The sequence below is a fragment of the Aulonocara stuartgranti genome, assembly GCF_965226115.1.
Source record: "Aulonocara stuartgranti genome assembly, chromosome: 11".
NCBI classification, from domain to species: domain Eukaryota; kingdom Metazoa; phylum Chordata; class Actinopteri; order Cichliformes; family Cichlidae; genus Aulonocara; species Aulonocara stuartgranti.
Genome location: NC_138947.1, coordinates 26,131,570 through 26,145,015, shown reverse-complemented (window position 1 = coordinate 26,145,015; position 13,446 = coordinate 26,131,570). Strand labels below are relative to the sequence as shown.

At 41.7% G+C, this 13,446-nt stretch overlaps 1 protein-coding gene across 1 annotated transcript in view; it reads left to right on the top strand.

The window, feature by feature from the left end:
* The first annotated feature begins 5,463 nt into the window (after positions 1-5,463).
* Positions 5,464-13,446, top strand: part of LOC309717943 (exostosin-1b-like) — a 43,296-nt gene continuing 35,313 nt past the window's right edge. Inside the window, exon 1 of the mRNA XM_082552879.1 lies at positions 5,464-7,431. Coding sequence (XP_082409005.1) covers positions 6,479-7,431 — 953 coding nt within the window. The 5' untranslated portion in view covers positions 5,464-6,478. The remainder of the gene's footprint in view (positions 7,432-13,446) is intronic.

Sequence of the window (13,446 nt, the reverse complement as noted above, 5' to 3'; positions counted from 1 at the left end):
CCGATGCAATTTCGATTCACTGCTTGCCTCTTCATTGACCCAGCTGTCCACATGCTACACGCTGTGTCCCTGCAGCCGATGGATTCATTACCTGTTTACCATCACACCAAGGTCACATTCTCAGTAGCACCTGGGTCAGCTATATGGGTTTCCCGGGAAGCATCATGAAAGGTTTTCACTAATGAGGTCTCTTATTACACACCTTCTTCATTAACCTTCAGGGGCCTTGAGGCTTTCCTGTGCTTGTTATCTTGATTGGTCTTTCTGGGATCTCACTGAAGAACTGCTTTAATCCTAAAAATATTAGACAAATGTGTACAGAGGGGGAAAAAGGCTGCAATTTTATCCCAGGGAGTAATATTACACATATTGAATATTCATTTAAACATCGACAGGAGAATGACTAAATAGCCCTCATTTCTAGGCCCATTAAGAGCATTGACAGATCTCGCTCTCTCTCCCCTGAGCAGCCAGTGACCATCGACAGTAAGGTTAAGTAATTCTTCTCTGTAAATAAAGCCACTCAATTGGCTGACAGTGACCTGCTTCATGTGTTAACTAACTTGCCGAATTTCAAATTTTGAATATTTTTCAGAAACAGCGACTCTGAGATTTATAAACTGGAGGTTTTATTATCAGTATTCAGCAGCTATAGGCGGGTAATGTCTGGTCTGGGTGCACTAACACAAGGACGTGCATGGGTGTGAGCATGTGTGTGACTTGATGCATTAGTCCACACACACATACACACACATGCATGTGTCCCCCTCAGGCTCCACGTGCCCTTTATTAACAGCAAGTTGACTCTATTCAGCTTGACTAGTGATTAAACCTTTTCATGGCTGGAACTTTCACACCGCTGTGAACTGTGCGAGGTGATTAAAGCTGCTCAATTTGTAGTCCAGTCCCACTGCTATTCTTCTTCATTGATCTTGTTTCAGGCCCTTGAAGTGAGAGCTGCATGCAGCAGGCTTCTCTTATTGGACTTAGACAGGATGCATACTGTGCCTCACTCTTTCGATCCATCATGTATGAAAACTAATTAGTGTTCAAATTAGCTGCCATATATGGTTGGCATTTAGTAACATTTATGGGATTAACTTTGTTGTTGTTTCTTTTGATACTGTAAAGACTGATACCAGATGACTGATGAGAGCAAAAAGGAGTTGACTCTTTGAAGTTTTCCCATGAAGATACATCAGACTGAAGACCGGACTCCAGTAGGATTGGTTCTGAAGAGCATACTGATCAAAATAAAAAAGAAGAAGAAAAGGATCTTTGCGCTGATATGCCAGTGGGTTTTTACATATTTTATAGCCCCTGTTGAAATTTTGGCTCACATGATTGACACTTACTCAACCAGTTTCAATTTTCCCTAAGTGCACGCAAGTGGAGACACAAATACAACACCAACACACACTGCAGAAAGGCACAAAACTGCCAGGACAAGGGTTATTACATCACTAACTCTAGATGCCAAAACACTTCCCACATGGAGTTACGAGGCTAACAAGTGGTTTCAAGTCAAATAGCAAAGGCTGCTTGTGGTAATGCTCTAATATCAGATTCGATCAAGCAGCAGATGTCTTTTTATTGCAAGTCATTACTGCTGTCATACTTATTAGCATATAAATGGTTTCTGGGCCTATGGAGACCGAAAAGTTATTGCATGTGTAATTGAACCTGATCTCTGCTCTGTGATTGAGATGTCCCAACACACACACTCTGCCGTGCACATTGAGCACATTGTGCTTTTTTTGTTCTTCTCATTTAAATGCGGTTTTAGGTTGTGATTTTTCCTTTAAATACAAACAGAAGAGAAGGAAACAGAGGAGGATGTTTGATGGTAATCGTCTATTGCAGTCATTATAATCAAGTTTATTTCTAACACAGCCACAGGAATAACAGTTTGTTGATAGTGATTCACAAATATCCCTGCTGCTTTTAAGTTTAATCTTTAAATGTAATATATATTTTACAGTACTGTCCAAACATTTTGAGCTATGTCACATTTCTTGTCATTTTGCCAGGAGAATAAAAAAAATTGATGCAGGAATATGTGAAATAGGTAACACAGAGGTTGTGCAATTGTTAAAAGTAAAAAAATAGCATTTGGTATGGCTAGCTTTATCCTTCAGCTATCACAATGTCCATACTGACCAATATCAGCCTGACATGATTTTAGGCTCGACAGAGAACGATTCCTTAAGACTACTTTAAACTTAAAACCAAAGAAGAAAGTCTATAGAAGAAATAATATATTTTTAAAATGAGGGGTAAGTCAAGACTTTTGCAAACTATTATTCAACTAATAAATACTTCCACAAAACTAATTGATGCAAATTAAAAAAAAAAAAAAGAAGAATATCCCGAATCCCTTTCTATCCAATCGTTCTTCTCCACTCTTGTTGATTAGCAAGAAACGACAGAACACTGATCCTTTAACAGGTCATGGTTTTTCGCTCTGAATGATCTGGGTCATGACGGGGTGAAAACACTTTGAAGTTGCCTCTCAAATTTATGTGACAGGTCCTTGTGACTGTAGCACATCACAGACATGAATGCTGGGAACAGGTGCAGACTTTTAAAGGCAGAACTCACCTGCAGCCGTGGCCTCTTTATGCTAACCTTCTTGTAATGAGATTCAATAAAATCACAGGGTACTGATTATGATTCTGGGGATATTTTTGTGACCACGCACAGCATTGCAATGTTAATTTGTTGGTGTGTTACCACTTTGGTCAGTTCCATGATACCTCCAGAGTTATTGAATGGCTTACAATCCAGTACTGCAGACAATCATTGTTCCTGGTGGATGCTTCCTATTGATTTTGTGGACCCACCTTTCCTTTAATAATATAAGCAAGTGGTGGTGGTGACATTTGTTATTTTCCCAAAATATTGAACTTTTCCTTTCACAAAAGCTATTTTATACACTATTAAACTGTTAAAGACTATTAAACTAATCCAATAATACAACCTGTTCCCACTAGAGAAAAAGGTGGCAGATGTACAAAAAAGAGCCCTCTATTTTAATCCTTGTCTGCGCATGTAAGACATAGAAACTTCTCCCATGAACCCTTCATTTCACTCTCTGTCTTGATAGGCTCAGGTGCGATTCATGCCTTTCAGTGTCAACACAGATGTATGAGGCTCCTCACCAAGGCTGTCAGTCTGACTCAGGAGTGGAAATTAAATTATCACATCCAAGGCTGTGCACTTAAACTGCACATGAAAGAGGAACGGACGCACGCACGCCGCATTTACACAACCACACATAAGCATGCATGTGTGTAGCCTAGCACACCGAATGGCTCTGACAGATTTTCGAAGGGAGTGGAATTTTGATAACAAAACTGCAGTTGTGTTGCGGTGATTAACAAACAGAAAATTAATGACCTCAAAATGTACTCAGAAGGAAGTAATCCATTTGGCTGCTGGCTGGCTGAGTCGCGGCCTGGCTGGGAAAACTATGCTGACCTGGGTGCATCCAAATTAGATATTGGCATGGTTGCGTGTATAACACAGTGGGAGTGCTGCTCTGGCTCCGTCACCCTGCTGCTCTAAATCTGGCCAGTGCTCAGTTCAGCAAACACAATGCAACAGCAGGGAGACAGCATCTCCACATTCTCATTAAGCTGCGGATTATAGTTAGACAAAAGCAAAACCTCGTTGTTTTTTTATGCTTTTTCCCCTTTTTCTCCCTTGCTGGAGTCCAATTGCCTGTATATTCTGCTGATTTGTATTTACTCTGTCTTATACACAAGGCACAGCTGATGATCTTAGCAGCAACAGCAGAGGAACATCTATGTGTTCACATCAGTCATCGGCACCACCCCCTCTTGGAAATCAGTAAAAAGGGGATGAAAGACAGGAGGGATGGAAGGAATGCAGCAGGAGGAAGGGATAATGAAGAGAGGGGGGAGGCAGGAGTGGGTTGAGTGGGACAGAAAGACAAGAGACAAAGAGGAAGGGAGGAGGTGGCCTTTGTATCACTCCGTGTCTTTGATCAGTGGTCCATGGGGAACCGAGGCAGTGCAGATAGCTGGTCCACAGCTCCTGAGGAACGCAGCTTCACATTCCTCCTTGCTCTTTCCCCGCTTCTGCAAAATCACTTCTAGGCTTTCAGTCCACAGCAGCTGTGAAAACACATTATGGCATACTACATGCCAGAAAAGATCTGAGTAACGCACCACAGTGCCATTGTCCTGCTGGTCCTCATTTAGTGCAGCAGTTCCTCTCAGGCCAAACTCTATTCTGCTTTCAACCTTTTGCATGACTTTCCATTTGTCTGCAGGCTCCAAAATGATGGATTTGTCTTGTTATTTATCACTCAACAGTGGGATCAGTGTTCTACTCAAAGCACTGGTGTGATCCCGGAATCCTACATTTTGCTCAACGACACTTCTGCAGGACCAGTGCATGCACCGGAACTGTCCAGCAGACAGCATCGATGGGGTTGGGAAAATGCAGACATGCTCCTTTATGGTATTTTCAAATGTTAAATCATTTTGTTAATCAACGTTGTTAACACAGAGATCCAATGCCACCAAAGGCTGCAGTTCAGGAAGGTAATCTACTATTTGGAAAGCTGGTGGATCAATCCTTGGCTGCTCCAGTATAAGTATCCTTAAACATAATCCTGAAACTCAAGTTTTTCTCTGATGGGTTCAACAGAGTGTGAGTGTGAATGTCAGATAGAAAGCACGTGGGCATAGAAAAAACAGGTGAATGAGGCATGTTGTATAAAGTCCTTTGAGTGGTGAAGTAGAGAAGAATAGTGATCCACAGGAACTAGTCCATCTACCAAACTTTCTTTGTTAAAGTCCATCAGCCCTCTGTCTGACTCATTCTCATTGATGGAGAGTGTTTAATAGAGGGTAGTGATGCATCTCCTGAATAATCATCTATTGTAAACTGAAACACAACTGCAAATACTTGTATGAGCCATACAATATAGTTCCTACATCCTGCATCTTTATGGCCAGTACCTTCATGAGTCTGTTGAGGTGCAAGTATTAGTTATATTGATGATATTAGCTCTGAATTAATTTTGGATGACAAATACAGTTATTTATTGTATGTACTGTTATTGTAGGGCCTTGAGGTGACTGTTGTTTGTGATTTGGTAAATAAAATTTAATTTAATTTTTACACATTAAAGTCAGCATTAATGGAAAAAAAAGAAAACACCGAAAACAAAATCTTGAATCTCGACTTCTGAACTCCTTAGTGTGTGCCCAGCAAGTCTCAGTTTAAGTTAAAGGACTTTCGTTATCTATGTCTATATAACTGACAACCCATACACCATCACATGGTTAAATAGTCAAACCACAATTTTAAGCCCACTCCATTTTTTTCTTGGAAACTCTAAACAGAAATCTTTTCTTTCCTCGATTTTTCTTTTTTTTCTCCAAGATGTGAATGGGTGCAAGAGGAAAGCCCCGCCCGCCTCGGGTGTGACAGGAGCCAATGGTAACGCACCGTGCGCCGTGGAAGGACGTCACAGCACCATCAGCAGTCGTCCTAGTGGGACGGCCGTGCTGCTCTGCTTGGCTTGCAGTCTCTGCTGCACTCCTGTTATTGTGTATGTGTGTATGAGAGAAAGAGAGAGAAACACCACTTGAATACTTTACACTACTCGAGAAATTCGCGGAGGAACGAATCTGTGGATTTGACGACAAGAGAGAAGAATGAGCTGAATGGAGAGACGTGTTATTTTTAAAGGTAGAGGGTAGAGTCTCTGGTTGCCTGTACTTCCAACCAGCGTTGAAGCTCGCTGAGCTAACAGGCTAACCGGGAATGTTTTCAGAAACTAGCTAGTTAGTTAGCCGGCTAGCTAGCATTGTAGTCTGGAGCAATGCGCCGTGTAGATTTAACAGCCACACCGATACTCGTATCTTTGTGTGCAGTTTGTGAGGGAACTGTGGCAGTGTCTCGAAGTGTAGGTTTGTGTAAACGTCCAGAGCTCAAGTGGCCGCTCGGCTTTAATTTCCAGTAGGGACAATAGTTGTAGCTGTCCAGGCAACAAGTCGGAAATACATCACAGCTTTAACGTTGAGTTTGTACTTTGTGCGGTGCTGTGTTTGTTTGTCGCTGACTTGAAATCGACACTCTGTGTGACAACGATGGCACATGGCTTAGTGAAGGTGGCATTACACAGAGGCAACTAGGGTGCGTCTTGAGATGCCCGAATTTGAGAGCACCGGGTCACTCTCCTCTATAGGAAAACCTGCTGTCAGCTAGTCGATACCACTATTGACGAGGAGACGAGGTGGATGAACTTTATAAATCGCCCACATGCGTTGGATCAGTTCTCGGACTTGTGAAAGGCATCTGAAGCAGGAGGGAGACGTGAACGCACAGCCCTTGCAGCCCGGGGGAAGATGGCGGAACGCTCCCGCTGGAGGTGGTGAAACCAAAACTTTGGGACTTCTTGGATTCAGCGCCGCATATCTCATCCCAAACTGTAGGACACATGCAGGCCAAAAAACGCTACTTAATCCTGTTCTCCACCGGCGCGTGTCTCATACTGTTGTTTTGTTTAGGGGGGATACAAGTCCCCCTGTCCAGACGGGGTCCCAGCCGGCCTCATGACCGCAGACTCTCCGGTTATGGCCCCGGGGCGCGGTGGCGTCACATGTCGGGGTACCTGCAGCCTTTCAGCTCCTGGGAGCAGGACCGGAGCGATGATCTCACTGAACACATATCTCCCAGGCAGAAGAGGGACGCTAACTCGGGCCTTTACACGGGAAAACGCTGCAGAATGGAGTCCTGCTTTGACTTCTCACTGTGTGAGAGGAATGGCTTTAAAGTTTACGTATACCCCCAACAAAAAGGGGAAAAACTTTCAGAGAGTTATCAGAACATATTGTCCTCTATCGAAGGCTCCAGGTTCTACACATCTGACCCAGGGCAGGCATGCCTGTTTGTCCTGAGTTTGGACACTCTGGACCGGGACCAGCTCTCGCCCCAGTATGTACACAACCTGAAAGCAAAAATCCAGAGCCTCCCTCTGTGGAATGGAGGCAAAAACCACATCATCTTTAATTTATATTCTGGCACGTGGCCGGACTACACAGAGGACCTTGGCTTTGACATTGGCCTTGCCATGTTGGCCAAAGCCAGCATCAGCACAGAGAACTTTCGGCCTGACTTTGACGTTTCAATCCCTCTTTTCTCCAAAGACCACCCAAGGACAGGTGGGGAAAAGGGCTATCTGAAATACAACACAATCCCCCCTTATAGAAAGTACATGCTTGTTTTTAAGGGGAAAAGGTACCTAACTGGAATAGGTTCGGACACTAGGAATGCTTTATATCATATTCATAACTCAGAGGATGTAGTCCTCCTCACCACCTGTAAGCATGGGAAGGACTGGCAGAAGCACAAGGATGCACGCTGTAACAAAGACAATGCAGAATATGACAAGTAAGTACTTCACAACTATCTTCCGGTTAGCTGTACTGCAAGAGTCTAGGTCTGTCTTGCCACTAATTTTTGTCAGTATGGTGTTTTTAACTAGTTGAGTGAAGCTTGTATGTGTGACTGTAATAATGACAAAACAGGTGGTGTCATGTGTTAAAGGTTTTGTCAGCACACTTGTTTGCTCCTGACTGAAACTTTTTTTTTTTCAGGTTTGTGTCCGGTCAGCTCATTGAGTTGTACATAAAATTGGCAAATACCAGTGATATTTCTTGTTGAATTTCCCAGTGTTGTATAAATTAAACTATTCCTATTGTTAAGTAAGGAGACCTGAGCCTGGGCTGTCAAAAAGATAAGGTGTCATTACATTAAGTGCATCTAATGTCCAAATGTTGGCACGGTTTGATATGTCACTTTTAAATATTCTTTATGCCATATCATTTTATTTACTAAGGTATGCATCACGAGGCACAGATAAGTAGCTTTAATGTCAAACACAAGAACTGCTGTATTCAGGTGATATTCCCATTGATCTAGGATTTGTTATTATTTTTCTTGATAACTGGTCCTCTGACTTTCCTGATAGTGTCTGACAGATGTCATGCTCTCTACATGACACACAAATAAAAGTTTTATAATGAAACAGGCACATAATACTCAGTGTAACTAGTCTCTACCTTGTACTCAGATCGGTTTGCCCGGTCCCACAACTAAGCCACACTGTATTCTGTACTCAAATGTGATGAGTAAACTGGCGTCTGTCTCCCAGCTTTGGCCAGTGGGATTCATTTCGTGTCCCCTCAGACCATGCTATGTTGTTATTGGTGACTGTATGGCGCTGGGTGTTTGACTGTGGCTCTTTGGAGTGGATTAGTAGGGACAAAGCGCTGGTGCCAGCAAGGGGAAGCCACTCTGGTCTCTGTTTGCTCAGTCATTTCCCAGACAAACCCAACTGCATCAGCCAGGAATCCCCTGGCCCCAACCCGTGTCCTGCGTGACCCCTGCCGTTGTTTGGGGTTCAACTCTTTGTTGGTGTGAGTTGCTTGTTTGGGGGATCCTCCTTTCTATAGTTTGTGAAGGAATCAGCTCTGAAACCTGGCTGCTCCAACAATATGACTGAGGGGTTTTCTTGGATCTCATTTGTTTACCATTAAACCTCACAGGATTCGCCTTTAATGTTTGACTTGGTTGGAAAATAACACCAAAGCTCTTCTACACACCCAGCCAATAAAAATAATAATCCTCATATCAGACCATAGACTTAAACTATCTGCTCTCTCTGCCACGATTTACCAGCTCAGTGCTTGATGCCAAGTGCTGCCAGGGTGTGCTTTTACACAGTGAGATGGGTGGCATCAGAGCTATAACCCAAAGGAAAAATTAATCCTCCTGTCATTAAGTACACTGGGGGTGAAACGGGCTTGGAGTATCTCTTGCCCTTGGCTTCTTAGCTGCATTGCATGGTTAAAGTGTGTTTGGTACCTCCTCAGTTAACAAGCTTTAGCTTGGTGCTAAGTCCAATGCACAATTCTGTAATATTTGACGAAAAACATGTACTAACACCAGGGTTAGTTTGCCCTGGCAGCTGCCTAACATTGAGTCTTTAAAAGTTCCTTACCTTTAAGCTGGTGTTTCTATATTTATTATCAAACAAATATAAACAAGTAAATATCTTTGCTTTATTTTAAAGTCATCTATCTGAATACTTCACAGTGACAGGGTATGCTACAGAAGCTAGGAGTATGGGTAAAACACCTAAGAAGTGTTTCAAGAGAAGTTTCCAACACTTCAGATTTTAAAAAAATATATATATAAATCTTGTCACGTAAAATGGAAAGCGATCAATAGCAAGGAAAAACATGGGTCACCACTGAGGTCGTTTTTGCTTTTTGTTATGTAATTATTTTCACTGCAAAAAGGGAAAGACAAAAATTAAACCCTGCAGGTTTAAATAGTGAGGATCAGACACTGCAGTTTACTGAAGAAAAGAACATATGTGGGTGTTATTTTTCTTCCTTGGTGCATGCATGGACCACCAAGGTCGGCTACATCTCAAACAGGATGTAATCTGGTCTTTTTAGACAATTGCTTTTTGGTGATCAGATCAGCTGTCATAGATTAAAGGCATCACTGCTGGTTGTCATTTTATTTTTCCTTCACATTGATGTCTGTGAGGCAGCTTTTGTGACTCTTGTCACTAAGGCAGAGTAACCTCTATGCAGTGCCTTCACAGAGCAGAACTGGCAGATTGTGTAGTCTCACCAAACCTTGTGTTGTCATCGTTTATAGACCTGTTTGCCTTAACTTTGCACTATATCATGCTGCAGCATGACTGCTGTGGCTTGCTGGCTGGCTGCTGAGTTTGTGAGCCGTGAATGAATCTACATAAATGCCCGGTATTACTAACAATTGAATTAAAATTGTTTCTAACTTATCTTAAAAAATAGATAAAGTAAATGAATATCCTTATCAAAAAATGGTGAAGGAGGTTGGCCAAAACTAGGTCAACAATGTACATGGAAAGACCAACAGCTTGCACCCTGCAGGACTCCACTTTTGTCTAGTTTATTGCAACATAAAAACTGTAACATTTCAGGCACACCTGCTCTCAGCTTAGCTGACACAATAAATTTCCAGAATTGGAGTCTTGCAGTTTGTGAGCTGCTATGTGTGTCTGTTTTTTTTCCATGTACATTTTTGACATAAAGAGAGTGACCAAGAAGACCTGTGATAAGAGAAATGCAGACAGCATTGTTTGCACCCCATTTGTTCCCACCTCTTGCTGTCAAGTTCAGAATACAGTTGGTCTCATTAACATCAGGTAAACTAGGGTAAGTTGATAAACGCTAAACTTAATTTCATCGTTTTCATATCACTAGATTGCCTGACAGAATATTACAGGTTAATGATGGCAGCTGAACTGTGTCATTAGCTCAATGAAATCTGATGACAAAAAAAGAACATTTGAGTAACTCCTGCATGGAAAAGTTTTTCATCATTTATGTTTCATTATTATTCAATTTTATAGAGAAAGCAGAGAAAACTGTGCATTTTGCAGCTTCATGTTCATTTTTAAAAGAGGTTTGTTTGGGTTCTTATTGAAAAAACAAACAAACATAATTTTTATATAATCATGTCAACAAGAAAAACTGCATTCTTGTGAAAAGCTAACCACACCTTTACAGCTTTCATTAGGATTTAAGAGTGTAAGTAGCAGCTAGGTGCTGCTAATGAAATGCACTTGACACTTGACTTGAGCACGTCTATTGGTCTCAGTTACCATGTTAAATGTTAAAGTTCATGACCGCATAATTAGAAGAATACTGAAAAGGTCTGGAAGGGTTTCTAGAAGGAAAAAGCCTGTTCTCTCTAAAAAGATCATGACAAAACAGCTTAGGTTTGCAAAGTTGCATCTAAAAGAACCATTACACTTCTGGAATAATGTCCTTTGCACATATGAGACAGTGCCATGTTTGTCAAAAACCAAACAGAGCATATCAGCACAAACACCCCATACCAACTGTCAAGTAGAGTGGTGGAGGCGTGATGATTTGGGCTTGTTTTGCAATGGGACCATTGAGTTGAGAACCAAAATGTTCCAGGGTTTAGTTATGAGACTGAACCTTGGCCAAAATTGGGTTTATCAGAATGGCTGCAATCAAAGTGCAGTCTTCAACTTGATTGAAATGCTGTGGTTGGAACCTTAAGAGAGCTGTGCATAAACAATGCCAGGAAACCTCAATGAACTGAAACAGCACTGTAAGGATGAGTGGGCAAAAATTCCCCCTTTGTCAGACGGCAGGCTAGTGCTAAACGTTGCTCTACAAGCTACTAAATCATGAGGTGTACTTTGCTTTCATAGGCATCTATGCAGTTCTTTGAAAAACTTTCTTTTACACATATCTGTATAACATTGTTCCTTCCCCAGATTTTCTTCTCATCACCTTGTTATGTAATGAGATGACCAGTACCAGATCAAATCACTTCTGCTATTCCCTTACTGATTGACTACTTTGGTTTGAGGCTGAATAATCCACTTGGAAGTGTTTGACATATTTATAAGAACATGCAGACGCCATATTGTGGGTAGCTTTCAACAAGACGTTTTTCCTGTTTCTCTTACCGTACTGGTCTTAATTAATTGCTCTTTGACTTCTAGTATCTTTTACAGGGATGATTAAAAACTCCCTGAAAGCTAAGCTATTTTCAGATATTAATAATACCTAGAACTGCTGTGTACACCATTCTGGCATTCCTGGCTTTCCAAATGAGTTAGTCTTGATGGAGTCAAAGATGTAGATGGGACAGTAGTTAAGGAAGGTTTTTGCCAAGAAGATAAATATTTGTTTCTGGTCATGATTCAGCTCTCTAAATGAAAAAATGTCTCTGACTTGTACAGGGATGTAAACAACACACTAGCTGGAGTAAGCTGCTTGGAGGATGTTACAAATTGGGAAAATGTTAAACGGGTTGAGCTTTTAAATATATCTCACTGGATTAAGCAGCTGTTTGTCAGACAGGAGGCTTTAAACTCATCTTAAGACATTAACCAATTTGTTAACATGTTAAATAATTAAATAAATGCAGGTGCTCCACATGGCATCAGCTCATTATGTTCAAGTACAAATCAGACGCGAAGACTAATGCACGTTTGCCCCATCTTTAGTTAGCTGAGCTCTCTGTGAAGGTTGGTGTGTGATTGTGAATGAGTTGCACTATCCTGTTATGCAGCTCTATGGGTCAGACAGTGCAGTCTGTGGTCTAACTGGGTGGAAGTAATAGTTTCTGTGCCTGGCTGTGGCTCTTTGTGCAACAAATCCCTTTTATCCTCTCCCACTGACAACAAGGAAGTTGTGACAGACCAAATGCAGCCTCTCATCATAATTACCATGTAATGGTCATGTCATTTTTTTTGTGTTGCAGTTCAGACTTTATGTTTCAGAAGTTTGATTGATGTGGATATTTTGATGTGCCATGTCTGCATATCACATGCACAATTTAAGTGCATCCTTTTCTGTCTTTTGCTTCTGTCATGATTATTGCTTGTGCAGTTCTCTTGATGAGGCAGACGTGCACATCAGCACTGGCTGTCAAGATGATTTGGCACTGCTTACAGTAAATGGAAAAAAATCACGTCAGGAGATTTGTTGGATTTTTTTTATTTGTCAAAGATCTTTTGCTGAAAACAATGGATTAGCTCCAAGTTACGCTTTTTCTCTTGGTTACCTGATTACGCTCAGCTCGTTTGAATAACAAACAAAGCGGAGTTGTTGACGTTTTTTGTTGTTTTGTTTTTTTTAAATAAATCTTCTGTTATATAGCCCGTCCCTGTCTTCATAGTATACTTAGTAAGGGCTTACTAAGTATACTATGAAGACAGGGACACAATTTTGCTTGTGTATCTGTGATGTGTTTTTGGTTTTTTTTTTTTTGCTGTTTATAGCCAGTGAGAGTCAACTTTTGCCCCCCTCTTCAACACATTGTCCCTTTCATATCTGCACTCAGCCACTGTTTACAAGCTTGTAATGCAGCCAAAGGAGAGAAGAGAAGATGCAGCAGGAGGCAGGTCAGATGCAATTTTAACCTCAAACTGAAAGCCTGCTCACAGCTTGTTTCCAATTAAGAGGCCCTGCCAAGCGCGGGAGTATGAGCAGGACTGTGTGAAAGATGCGGGGAGAGTCACAAAGGAGTGGGAAACAAGCTGAGAGGAAGTTCAGGGGGGAGAGAGAAATGGGAACACAAAGAGAACAAATAGTGACAGTCTGAGAGGCTAAAATACTGGTGGTGTAAAGTAAAAAAAGAAGAGTGAGAAAGGAAGAAAAAACTGCATGCCAGCTACCCAGCATTGAGAGGTGAGTGCAATAGCTGGCTGGATGCTGACGTTGTTCTACTAGGTGTATTTATAGACTTGCAGGGTTTTAATCCTCAGTACTGGCCAAAGCCCCTAGCAGAGGGCTGCGAGCCAACTTGATGCAGGCTTTACTGAGCTTGGGGAAAATGATAATTCTTGCGGGAGGAAAG